Source organism: Schistocerca serialis, chromosome 9 (assembly GCF_023864345.2).
Source record: "Schistocerca serialis cubense isolate TAMUIC-IGC-003099 chromosome 9, iqSchSeri2.2, whole genome shotgun sequence".
Lineage (NCBI taxonomy): Eukaryota > Metazoa > Arthropoda > Insecta > Orthoptera > Acrididae > Schistocerca > Schistocerca serialis.
Genome location: NC_064646.1, coordinates 145817837 through 145831435, shown reverse-complemented (window position 1 = coordinate 145831435; position 13599 = coordinate 145817837). Strand labels below are relative to the sequence as shown.

The 13599-nt window shown below is 42.8% G+C and overlaps 1 protein-coding gene and 1 pseudogene across 1 annotated transcript in view; both read right to left on the bottom strand.

The window, feature by feature from the left end:
• LOC126418860 (protein yellow-like) overlaps window positions 1–13599 on the bottom strand; it is a 108485-nt gene that overhangs the window by 56618 nt on the left and 38268 nt on the right. The window contains exon 2 of the mRNA XM_050085852.1: window positions 811–1017. Within this exon, the coding sequence (XP_049941809.1) occupies window positions 811–1017 (207 nt within the window). The remainder of the gene's footprint in view (window positions 1–810; window positions 1018–13599) is intronic.
• LOC126420141 (5S ribosomal RNA) lies at window positions 1372–1489 on the bottom strand (annotated as a pseudogene).

Below are 13599 nucleotides of genomic sequence, written 5' to 3'. Positions count from 1 at the left end.
TTGTGCTATTTGGTACAAAATAATTGATGATGGCCAAAGTAGAGAGGATATAAAATGCAGCCTGGCAATGGCAAGGAAAGCGTTTCTGAAGAAGAGAAATTTGTTAACATCGAGTATAGATTTAAGTGTCAGGAAGTCGTTTCTGAAAGTATTTGTATGGAGTGTAGCCATATATGGAAGTGAAACATGGACGATAAATAGTTTGGACAAGAAGAGAATAGAAGCTTTCGAAATGTTGTGCTACAGAAGAATGCCGAAGATTAGGTGGGTAGATCACATAACTAATAAGGAGGTATTGAATAGAATTGGGGAGAAGAGGAGTTTGTGGCACAACTTGACAAGAAGAAGGGACTTGTTGGTAGGTCATGTTCTGAGGCATCAAGGAATCACAAATTTAGCATTGGAGGGCAGCGTGGAGGGTAAAAATCGTAGAGGGAGACCAAGAGATGAACACACTAAGCAGATTCAGAAGGATGTAGGTTGCAGTAAGTACTGGGAGATGAAGTAGCTTGCAGAGGATAGAGTAGCATGGAGAGCTGCATCAAACCAGTCTCAGGACTGAAGACAACAACAACAACATTGGACTACATAAAATAAACAGTCCGGTAAAATATCGTATACTCAGCATTACTTCATTTGCATAAAAAATTAAAAAGAGTATCGATACTTTTGTAGCACTCATACGAGGAGTAATGCATGACGAATTGAGAACTTCTTTTCAGTAGGTATCGATACTTTGAAGGTATTGAAATATCCCTAGTTATGAAAGGGGCAGTAGTAAGCAGTGAGCGTCCAGGTGGACGCACTGACCGTCTCTGCGGACGTAGGCGAGCGAGGCGGGAACGCCGGCCTTCCAGCGCGGCACCGTGACGAAGACGCGGTCTCCCCACACCTCGACGCCCACAGGTACGTTGTCGGAAGGCCGGAAGCGCTTGGTCGCCATGGCCGCCGAGCGCTCTGCGTCCGACGGGAAGTCGAAGTCCAGCTGCCGCCAACGGAACGTCTCGTTCAGTTTGCCTGCAACACATCATAGACACACTAATCACTGGAAGACAGATACAGAACCAAACACGAACAGATACACGTAGTGAAACTGATATTATCGGAGATTACAAACGAAGTGATGGACTCTAAATGCGAACGACATAATGTGGAACTAAAGGCACTCAAAGCACTCCGTCGTCAGGCCACAAGTGGCCTACCGGTACCATCCGACCGCCGTGTCATCCTCGGTGGAGGATGCGGATAGGAGGGGCGTGGGATCAGCACACCACTCTCCCGGTCGTAAGGCGGTATTCTTGACCGAAACCGCTACTATTCGGTCGAGTAGCTCCTCAGTTGGCATCACGAGGCTTAGTGCATCCCGAAAAATGGCAGCAGCGCATGGCAGCCTGGATGGTCACCCATCCAAGTGCCAACCACGCCCGACAGCGCTTAACTTCGGTGATCTCACGGGAACCGTTGTATCCACTGCGGCAAGGCCGTTGCCTAACTAAATGCAACAGACACAAAATTATTCACCTCGACGAGACGTCACGCTAGTGCCCTGAAACACCGTCTCTACCCTGGATAATGGGCTCAAGCCGCCGAAGAAGAGAGTACACAAGTTTCTTCAGGTATGCCATAGTCAGCTGCAGACACTCATTAATGATTAGAATCTATATTCAGCAATACAAGAATTCCAATTCCAAGGAAAGTAGTTGCTGACAGGTGTGGAAGTTGCCGAACTGTCAGTTTAATAAGTCGTGGTTGCAAAATACTAACACGAATTACTTACAGAAGACTAGAAAAAGTGGTAGACGATCTCGGGGAAGATCAGTTTGGGTTTGGAAGAAATGCAGTAACACGCGAGGCAATGCTGCCCCTACGATCTCATACAAGATAGGTTAAGGAAACGAAAACTAGGTTTATAGCATTTGCAGACTTAGAGAAAGCATTTGAGAATGTTGACTGATGTCCTCTCTTTGACATTCTGAGGATAGCACGGGTAAAATACAGGCAGCAAAAGGCTATTTACAACTTGTACAGAAACCAGATGGGAGTTGTTTGAGCCGAGGGGTATGAAAGGGAAGCAGTGGTTGAGAAGGGAGTGAAAGACGGTTGTAGCCAACCCCAATGGTATTCAATCTGTATACTGAGCAAGCAGTGAAGGAAACGAAAGAAAAATTTGGAATGGGAATTAAAGTCCACGGAGAAGAAATAAAAACTTTGAGGTTTGCCGATGACATTGTAATTCTGTCGGAGACAGCAAAGAACTTGGAACATCAGTTGAACGGAATGGGCAGCGTGTTTGAAAGGAGAATAGAAGGTGAACATCAACAGAAGCAAAACGAGGATAGTGGAATGTAGTCGAATGAAATCAAGTGATGCTGAGGGAGTCAGATTAGAAAATGAGACGCTTAAAGTAGTAGACGACTTTTGCTATTTCAGCAGCAAAACAGCTGGTGATGGTCGAGGTAGAGAAGATATAAAATGTAGACGGGCAATGGCAAGGAAAGTGTTTCTGAAGAAGAGAAATTTGTTAACATCGAGTATCTGTGGAACCATCTCGGTCGGACTGTTCGCACCACGGATCCCCAACCGAGAAACCCAGGTACTGGAGTCGGAACTTCCAGAATCTTACCGACTCTCTTCCTGCACCTCCGCGTGGCACAAGGTGGCTATTCAGCCTTCCTACAGGTGATCACATTTATGTGACTGGACCGTACAATGGTGCCGCTTGTTTGGTCCTATTCATATTTGTTACTTAAGAGATTGCACATTTTGATGCAACGGGTGGCTCTCCGAAAATGGACCAACTTAAGACGTATCCGTTATAATTTAGAGATGATCTGCACCTGTTGTCATCGCTTTAGTATCATATAGTTTAGTGTGGTAATAACCATTACATCACGCGTAAAGGATCGCTGTGGCTATTACTGTTGAACGTTTATGCTGAGCATAATATGTGAAGTGTATTTATTTTCTCAAGGAAAGGGCAGGTACTTTATTACAGTTTCTATAGTAATGTATCACATCACCAAAAACTTTAATCTTGGCACAATTCAGTGCACCCATACGGACACAGACTCTGATTCACTTACTTAACGACGATTCCTCGTCCTAAGAACCAACGGCATTGTAGACATATAGTAAGATGAGCCACGATCTCTGTTATACACTTCACATATCTGAAATGTACGATAAGCAATAACTTCTCGGCTGTTAAAAGTCTCCAGCCCTGATACAGTCTGCACTTTACCACCACCAACTAGACCCACTGAAACCCAACCATTACCATGTGCACTAGCATCAGCATCAGTAAATGTAAAATTCAGTACGCATCCACAAAACACTGAAGGACCATTCAGAATAACTTGCGCACCTACTCCGCTCTTCGTAGTAAAGGATGTATTATCAATAGCTTTACACAACGTATGGCGCGAACGCCTTCTCCTCCTAAAATAACGCTGCATAACTAGTATGTGTCGATGCTGCTTTCACGTGCGGCTGCACGACGACTGCTAGATGTCTACGTTACTGCTTATCGTACATTTCAGATATGTGAAGTGTATAACAGACATCGTGGTTCATCTTACTATACGTCTACAATGCCGTTGGTTCTTAGGACAAGGAATCGTCGTAAAGTAAATGAATCAGAGTCTGTGCTGTCTACATCTACATCTACACCCATACTCCGCAAGCCACCTGACGGTGTGTGGCGGAGGGTACCTTGAGTACCTCTATCGGTTCTCCCTTCTATTCCATTCTCGTATTGTTCGTGGAAAGAAGGATTGTCGGTATGTCTCTGTGTGGGCTCTAATCTCTCTGATTTTATCCTCATGGTCTCTTCGCGAGATATACGTAGGAGGGAGCAATATACTGCTTGACTCTTCGGTGAAGGTATGTTCTCGAAACTTTGACAAAAGCCCGTACCGAGCTACTGAGCGTCTCTCCTGCAGAGTCTTCCACTGGAGTTTAGCTATCATCTCCGTAACGCTTTCGCGATTACTAAATGATCCTGTAACGAAGCGCGCTGCTCTCCGTTGGATCTTCTCTATATCTTCTATCAACCCTACCTGGTACGGATCCCACACTGCTGAGCAGTATTCAAGCAGTGGGCGAACAAGCGTACTGTAACCTACTTCTTTTGTTTTCGGATTGCATTTCCTTAGGATTCTTCCAATGAATCTCAGTCTGGCATCTGCTTTACCGACGATCAACATTATATGATCATTCCATTTTAAATCACTCCTAATGCGTACTCCCAGATAATTTATGGTGTTAACTGCTTCCAGTTGCTGACCTGCTATTTTGTAGCTAAATGATAAAGGATCTATCTTTCTGTGTATTCGCAGCACATTACACTTGTCTACATTGAGATTCAATTGCCATTCCCTACACCATGCGTCAATTCACTGCAGATCCTCCTGCATTTCAGTACAATTTTCCATTGTTACAACCTCTCGATACACCACAGCATCATCCGCAAAAAGCCTCAGTGAACTTCCGATGCCATCCACAAGGTCATTTATGTATATTGTGAATAGCAACGGTCCTATGACACTCCCCTGCGGCACACCTGAAATCACTCTTACTTCGGAAGACTTCTCTCCATTGAGAATGACATGCTGCGTCCTGTTATCTAGGAACTCCTCAATCCAATCACACAATTGGTCTGATAGTCCATATGCTCTTACTTTGTTCATTAAACGACTGTGGGGAACTGTATCGAACGCCTTGCGGAAGTCAAGAAACACGGCATCTACCTGTGAACCCGTATCTATGGCCCTCTGAGTCTCGTGGACGAATAGCGCTAACTGGGTTTCACATGACCGTCTTTTTCGAAACCCATGCTGATTCCTACAGAGTAGATTTCTAGTCTCCAGAAAAGTCATTATACTCGAACACAATACGTGTTCCAAAATTCTACAACTGATTGACGTTAGAGATATAGGTCTATAGTTCTGCACCTTGACGTGAGAACTTCCGGCGCCCACTCACGCGCACAGAGCCAGCGCGCCTTATCAGTGTTGCGCAATCTTGATTTTCCAGCAACACGGGCCTAGTAATACTAGGGCCAGTGTTGCCCGGCAGCCTCGCTCAGCGGCTAAGTCGGCTTCAAGGTCACACGACTTAGAAAAGTAACATAAGGCTATGTCACACAGCTCGGACGAGAAATGAAAATCAAAAATTAGCTCCAAAATTCCCAAAGATTTCCCCAAAACAAGTTCCAAATTCCATGAAAAATTAACAAGCAAACAAATTTCCAGTTAACAGTATTATTTGGATATTAACCAGTAATTGAATCAGGAATCTAATACTTAGTAATTTATTAACATACGAAAGAAAGGTAGGATTCCAGTAAAATCAAACCCAAAATCCAAAATCATAGTAAATCGCAAAATCATTATAATTAAAATTGGCGAAGTAGAACCAACGTTCCCAAAGAATACTCCGTGAGAGTACTCTTTGAGATTTGTGAGTAATGGCTAAGGATAATTCAATCCAGTGTCACTACGTTACGAGAGTTAGCCGATGCAGGTCATACTTTTGAATGCTCGTAAATGTAGGCGCAATTAGATTGTTTTTTTTTCAGAATTGATTATTGCGATCTACTATGACGCAGTGAAACTATCCTTTGACTTCAAATACTACGTTATTTAGAATTCAGATAGACGACTTGCATATATTAGACAGAAGTGACTTTTAATTAGATAACCTGAAGTTAACACTATTTAGGAAGTGAACACAGATGGCGGCCGGTGTGGCCGTGCTGTTCTAGGCGCTTCAGTCTGGAACTGCGTGACCGCTACGGTCGCAGGTTCGAATCCTGCCTCGAGCATGGATGTGTGTGATGTCCTTAGGTTAGTTAGGTTTAAGTAGTTCTAAGTTCTAGGGGACTGATGACCACAGATGTTAAGTCCCATAGTGCTCAGAGCCATTTTAACCATTTGAACACAGATAGACAATTTCATTCGTAATAACTAATGGACTATAGAACTTGACGATAGTTACGAAGCATATAATTTATAATTCCCCCCAACACCTGGGAAAGCTTATTCCTCGCGGTTCTGTTAGGAAGTGACTAATATTGTGTAATAAGCCAGCTTATTGTGTCAATTCACGCATTTATAGTTCAAGTTTTACAATATTATTTATAGAGATACGGTAACGTGCTGCGATATTATTTGACTGAAGCGCTCGGCCCTTATACAGTAACTCTTTGACGTTAGGAATTAATAACACTGTTACGACTGATTATAGAGTTGAGATTACAACCAGTCTATGTGGAATTTGGTGTCGCTGGAACTAATTTGACCTTATCATTAATATTTAAATAGCAACTTATAAACCATCGATTATAAACGATTTAATTACGACATTTGGTGAAGTAAATATCTCGCACAAGTCGCGAGTTCAGTTCATCAATGTTCTGTTTGTAACGTCGATACCGATACATAAGAAATAACAATATCATTGCTCTACTGCTGAGTCTTAGCCGAGACCGAAGATCTGAAAGGACGTTACAGTGTTCCTATGGGTTAAAGGTGCACTGAATTGTGCCAAGATTAAAGTTGGTGGTGATGTGACACATTACTATAGAAACTGAAATAAAGTACCTGTCCTTTCCTCGAGAAATAAAAAAAATATTACACGACAGCAAAAAAAAAAAAGAAACCTATTGGGTCATGGCAAATGACCCATCTCGACACATCCAGATACTGATTCACCAACAGACACTGACATCTCAGAGGGGGGAACCATGGCAGTGGAGGGAGTTGTGCTCCCATCTTTGATTTTATGTATATATTCATTTGCTGCCAGTTGCTACGATATATATCTTCGATATACTAGTGTACTATGTGCGGCGTTCTAGGTACTTTGCATTGCCCACTGGGCGTTCTAGCGCGACGCTACTAGTTTCACTTAGCGTCGCACGCGCTATTTCTCCCCGACCGGTAGCTGCTCTGATAACTGGCAGCTATATAAGTGACGTTTCTGGTAAGACGGCGTCAGTCGTCGAGCAGCCGCATGTGCAGCAGCATCGACACAGACCAGTTATGCCGCGTTATTTTAGGAACCAACGGCATTGTAGCAGCTGCAGAGACACGACACGTTTGCGCATGCCTATTTGTTTGTTTCCACTGAGCGCCTCAAGAGACGTCAGCAACAGTTTGAACACGAGTTCGCCACTTTCTTTTTCGTTGCAGCAAACCGAGTGTGTGCAACTGTGGCACTGTATAAACTTTTGGGCGATATCGACCAGAATACATCCGAGGCGTTCAGCATGGTTTCGACAACGGATTCTGAAGCTTGACGGTTGCGACGAAGTTGCCCCTATTTTGTTGCGAATGATCAGTGTTCTGCAGGATCGTGTCAGGCCGCATGATTAGAATGTACGGACATTGATCACTAAACAGGCATTGGCCAGTAATGTTGAGAGTAGTGACAGGCCCGTGGATCATGATTTGGGCGTCTGTTAACTGGCAGGCGACCTGCTTTTATTGGAGCAAACTCGATGTTTAGGACACAGGATACGTTCTGGTGTGCATCCACAGTGTTACCTAGTATCGGAAGACTGTGTTGATGGACGAGAGAAATTGACTAAGTGCCGCTACTAGGACTCACCCTTTCTCTTTTCACTCTTATTGTTAGCAACGACGCAAGCACGACACTACACCTTCTCTGCCCTCATCACCAACATTTGCAGGGCCGTACAGGAACGTCTGAAACAGAATACTCTTCTGTCGTATCGGAAATATCTTCCCAGTTTAGACGGCTGAACCGCTAGGCTGTTTTTTTCTTTTCTGTTTGTTTTTTTCTCGCATCATCGGTCTTCTGACTAGTTTGGTGCGGCCCGCCACGAATCCCTGTCCTGCGGAAGCCTTACATTTCAGAGTCCCATCTGCTCTCTACATTCGCAGTTATTTGTTGGACTTATTCCAATTGTTATCTTCCTTTACAGTTTTTACTACCTACAGCTTCCTCTCTTAATATGGAAATTGTTCCCTGGTGTCTTAACACACGTGCTATCATACTGTCCCTTCTTGTCAGTGTTTTCCACGTATTCCTTTCCTCCCCCGTTCTGAGAAGAACTTCCTTATTATTTAGCTTACCGTTCCTGCTAATATTCAACATTCTTCTGTAGCACCACATCTCAAACACTTCTATTCTGTTCCAGTGTTCCTACAGACCACGATCCACTACTGTACAATGCCCGTACCCTAAACGTACATTCGCAGAAATCACTTCCTCATACACGTATTAAGGCCAATACCGGTAGATTCTCTTGGCCAGGAAAGCCCTCGCTTCCTGTGAGAGTCTGCCTTTGATGTCCTCCTTGCTCCGTCCGTCATGGGTTATTTTTTTACCTAAGTAGCAGAATTTCTTAACTTCATCTACCTCGTGATCACAGACCTGATGTTAAGTTTCTCGTTCTCCTTATTTCTATTACTTCTCATTACTTTCGTCTTTCTTCGATTTACTCCCAGTCCATATTCTGTACTCATTATACTGTTCATTCCATTCAACTCAGCCTGTAATTCTTCTTCACTTTCACTGAGGATAGCAATGTGCCGGCCGGTGTGGCCGAGCGGTTCTAGGCGCTTCAGTCTGGAACCGCGCCACCGATACGGTCGCAGGTTCGAATCCTGCTTCGGGCATGGATGTGTGTGATGTCCTTAGGTTAGTTAGGTTTAAGTAGTTGTGAGTTCTAGGGGACTGATGACCTCAGATGTTAAGGTTCCTCTTGTTTCTTGTATACATTGTATATTACCTGCCTTTCACTGTAACTTACTCCTACTTATCCTCTTGTTTCTTGTATACATTGTATATTACCTGCCTTTCACTGTAACTTACTCCTATTTATCCCAGAATTTCGAACATCTTACACCATTTTACACTGAACACTTTTTCTAGTTTGATTTATCCTAAGAACGTGTCTTCATTTTTCTTCATTCTTGCTTCCAATATAAAGCGCAGAGTCAGGCCTGCCTCTCTGGTGCCTTTACTTTAACGCTATAGCAAACAATAGCGTAGAACAACATTTATACTAGCATTCCACTAGAAGTTGTGGCGTTCCAAAAGGAATGCATTGGCTTCACGTAGGAAAAGTGTCGCACTACTTTACGTACAAGAGATAGAGTACCTCAATCTTTATGGTTACATATGTAATTATTTGTATATATTGTGCATTATCCTGTGAACATGTTATTATGTTGTAGAACGTTGACGAGGCGGAAGAAACACACAGAGCACGAGAGTACACACTAAAGAAACTGCATCACTGGCCCTGGACAAGAAGCAACGACATCCGGAAAGCTAGCTGTCTAAAAAAGATTTGCCAGAACCAAACATAATAATGACTTGTTCTTACGGACGGAAAAATAGCACTGTACATTTGCTCCTCCTGCATTTTATTCTGATAGGGTGCTGACAGTTGCCGAGTTTTCTGAATGGAGTTCTCTGCAGTGGATGTATTAGGAAAGTACATGCACAGTCCGCTTTGTTGTTGTTGTTGTTGTTGTGGTCTTCAGTCCTTAGACTGGTTTGATGCAGCTCTCCATGCTACTCTATCCTGTGCAAGCTACTTCATCTCCCAGTACTTACTGCAACCTACATCCGTCTGAATCTCCTTAGTGTATTCATCTCTTGGTCTCCCTCTACGATTTTTACCCTCTGCGCTGCCATCCAATGCTAAATTTGTGATCCCTCGATGCCTCAGAACATGTCCTACCAACCGGTCCCTTCTTCTTGTCAAGTTGTGCCACAAACTCCTCTTCTTCCCAATTCTATTCAATACCTCCTCATTATTTATGTGATCTACCCATCTAATCTTCAGCATTCTTCTGTAGCACCACATTTCGAAAGGTTCCATTCTCTTCTTGTCCAAACTATTTATCGTCCATGTTTCACTTCCATACATGGCTACACTCCATACAAATACTTTCAGAAACGACTTCCCGACACTTACATCTATACTCGATGTTAACAAATTTCTCCTCTTCAGAAACGCTTTCCTTGCCATTGCCAGTCTACATTTTATATCCTCTCTACTTCGACAATCATCAGTTCTTTTGCTCCCCAAATAGCAAAACTCCTTTAGTACTTTAAGTGTCTCATTTCCTAATTTAATTCCCTCAGCATCACCAGATTTAATTCGACTATATTCCATTATCCTCGTTTTGCCTCTGTTGAAGTTCATCTTGTATCCTCCTTTCAAGGCACTGTCCATTCCGTTCAACTGCTCTTCCAAGTCCTTTGCTGTCTCTGACAGAATTACAATGTCATCGGCGAACCTCAAAGTTTTTATTTCTTCTCCATGGATTTTAATACCTAATCCGAATTTTTCTTTTGTTTCCTTCACTGCTTGCTCAATATACAGATTGAATAGCATCGGGGAGAGGCTACAACCCTGTCTCACTCCCTTCCCAACCACTGCTTCCCTTTCATGTCCCTCGACTCTTATAACTGCCATCTGGTTTCTGTACAAATTATAAATAGCCTTTCGCTCCCTGTATTTTACCCCTGCCACCTTCAGAATTTGAAAGAGAGTATTCCAGTCAACATTGTCAAAAGCTTTCTCGCAGTCTACAAATGCTAGAAACGTAGGTTTACCTTTCCTTAATCTATTTTCTAAGATAAGTCGTAGGGTCAGTATTGCCTCACGTGTTCCAACATTTCTACGGAATCCAAACTGATCTTCCACGAGGTCGGCTTCTACGAGTTTTTCCATTCGTCTGTAAAGAATTCGCGTTCGAATTATCCTGTGAACGTGTTATTATGTTGAAGAAGGTTGACGAGGCGGAAGAAATGCCGTGGCAAACTTTATACAAACTTTGCATCGAATACACAGTGCACGAGAGCACACACCAAAGAAAACTGCAACGCTGGCCCTGGACAAGAAGCAAAGACATCCGGAAAGCTAGCTGACTAAAAAAGATTTGCCGGAACTAAACATAATAATTACTTGTTTTTACAAACGGAACAATAACACCGTACATTTGCTCCTCCAGCGTATTATTCTGATAGGGTGGTGATAGCTGCCGAGTTTTCTGAGTGAGTTCTCTGCATTGGTTGTATTAGTAAAGTAAATGCACAGTCCACTTTAACTAATGCGATTTAGCTCAATCCATGATTTCAATAGATTTCACTAGCAAAAAAATTTGCTACAAGTTACTTCTAATCACAGTGTTTCATAGTTAATGACAATGTGCTCTATCATTATAATATCTCTTACCGAACTTTACTGAAGGTTAAGAGTAAATTATTGCAGTTAACAGTAATTGTAGCGGGTGTTGTACTATTGACACTATTGCAGATGTAACTCAATGTCTAGTGTAAACGGAAACTGAATTACTTTATTTTAATTTAGAAAATTATTCTGATAGCGAAGAGACTCGGAATTTGTACGACTGATGAGCGGACAGTATCGTAATGGTATCAGATAGACAGACGCTTTTCTTATTCAAGTTATTAACTAATACTATAAAAGAAAGAAAAATGATATTTCTGACCCCTTGAACCGTAAGAAGCATTGAACAGCAGTGTTCTGCCATTACAGGTAACTGGTTTCAGATTCCATACTTGCATGTACGAAGCTTCCCGTGATACTGAGGTAGCTAGGAGTCAGCACCTGAAGTGGTTTAAATGTTTCCGTTTTTGACTATATGAAAAGTAGCGATAACAAATTAGTATTCTTTTTGTTTGATTTTTTGTGGGCAGGAATTTGCAGATTTATCACGCAGAAGCTCCCATAAGAGAAAAATATTCATTTTCGTAAAGGGACGTAAACCAGAGAAGTTTACTCATACGAAAGAACCTTTTTTTCCTAACTTTATTCGGTGTGCCCTCCCTACATTACACTTCCACTGATATCTGTAAAGCCTAAGAACTGATCTACCAGTTTGTTTTTCTTATGTCCAGTGTACACTGAACGAGGCCGTAGCCAAGCGAAGTACAACCAGCGTGAACGCACCCTTGTTGGACATTATTATTTAACAGGTCCAAAAAATGAAATGAGCTGACGGATTTGTATTCATGTTCAGTTACTGTTAAGCAACCGTTGACTTGCTGTTGAGATGCTGCTGTAATCACATCCTCACTGGACTCGGGAAAACGACCTTCAAATCCCGTCCGGCCACCCAAAGTCAGGTTTTCCGTGATTCCCTTGAATCGCTCCAGGCAATTATCTGGGTGGTTCCTTTGAAAAGGGCACGGCCGATTTTCTTACCCGTCCTTTCGCATTCCGAGCTTTTACTCCATCTCTAATAGACGCGCTGTTGACGGGACGATAAACTCCTCTTATTCTGTTCATTTGTACTTTAGATTACAATATAGTGCTTTATCAACTACAGTTGAAACTTTGTGAAGTGAAATTTATTTATATAGTGAAATTGCATATAGTCGACTTCAGGGAAAAGTATCTGTTTCAGGAGATAGAGTCATGGTAATTTTTCAAAATTATTTTATTTTAATTATGCTACAGAAAGACGTCTGCAGAGATAATGAAAAGTTGTTCGCTGTAGTTTACAAAGCTATGGAGGAATGATCGTATATCATTATTCGCCAGGGGAAAACATCTGGGATGGACCGGCAGCTGGTACAGAACTTTCTATCTGAAGCCACATCGGCACCCAACACCCAATCCCCGAGCGAATAAAATGACCGAGCCGGCCAGGAAACGAACCGAGGACTCTGATCTAGAGGCAATGACGCTAATCACTACACCACGAGATGCAAACTGTTGTGTTGGCAGAAGTGCCAACACCGTGTTACTAGTGGAGGCCGAAATGCACGCGTTTTAGCTCACGCAGGCTGGCGTGAGGAGGGAAGGACTATACTGACGTGAGGTCTGGAACACGACAAGGAATTAGAATTCAGAAAGCGGACGGAATTAGTTTGATACTTAACTTTAATCCATTAATGATGAACGTCGCTCTTGAAGGTACATGATTCACAATATCAGTATCAATAGTAACTGAATATGGCGCCTTGCTAGGTCGTAGCAAATGACGTAGCTGAAGGCTATGCTAAACTGTCGTCTCTGCAAATGAGAGCGTATGTAGACAGTGACCCATCACTAGCAACATCAGCTGTACAACTGGGGCGAGTGCTAGGGATTCTCTCTAGACTAGACCTGCCGTGTGGCGGCGCTCGGTCTGCAATCACTGATAGTGGCGACATGCGGGTCCGACGTATACTAACGGACTGCGGCCGATTTAAAGGCTACCACCTAACAAGTGTGGTGTCTGGCGGTGACACCACACAAACTACGCGCAATGTACTCACCTGACGAAAATTGATACCGTTCTCTGTATTGATGGACCAATTGGAATTTGGATAAAAATTAATTTGGAAATTTTTGTCTATTTTGGGGTAACTGCTACTAACCGGATAGCTGATGATTGATGACTTCTCGCTACTAACATCATTTCTCTAGTTTATTGAGCACGTTCGAAGAGAAGACCTGCAGTGTAACTTACGTGGAGAAAACAACAATCATAATGCGAATTCTTTTATCCGCTATGATGCCAGAACGAACTGAAGAACTGATAGTTTTTAATGAACTAAGTGGTGACATGTTGGGGATTATGCTACTGAAGCAGCTCCGTGATA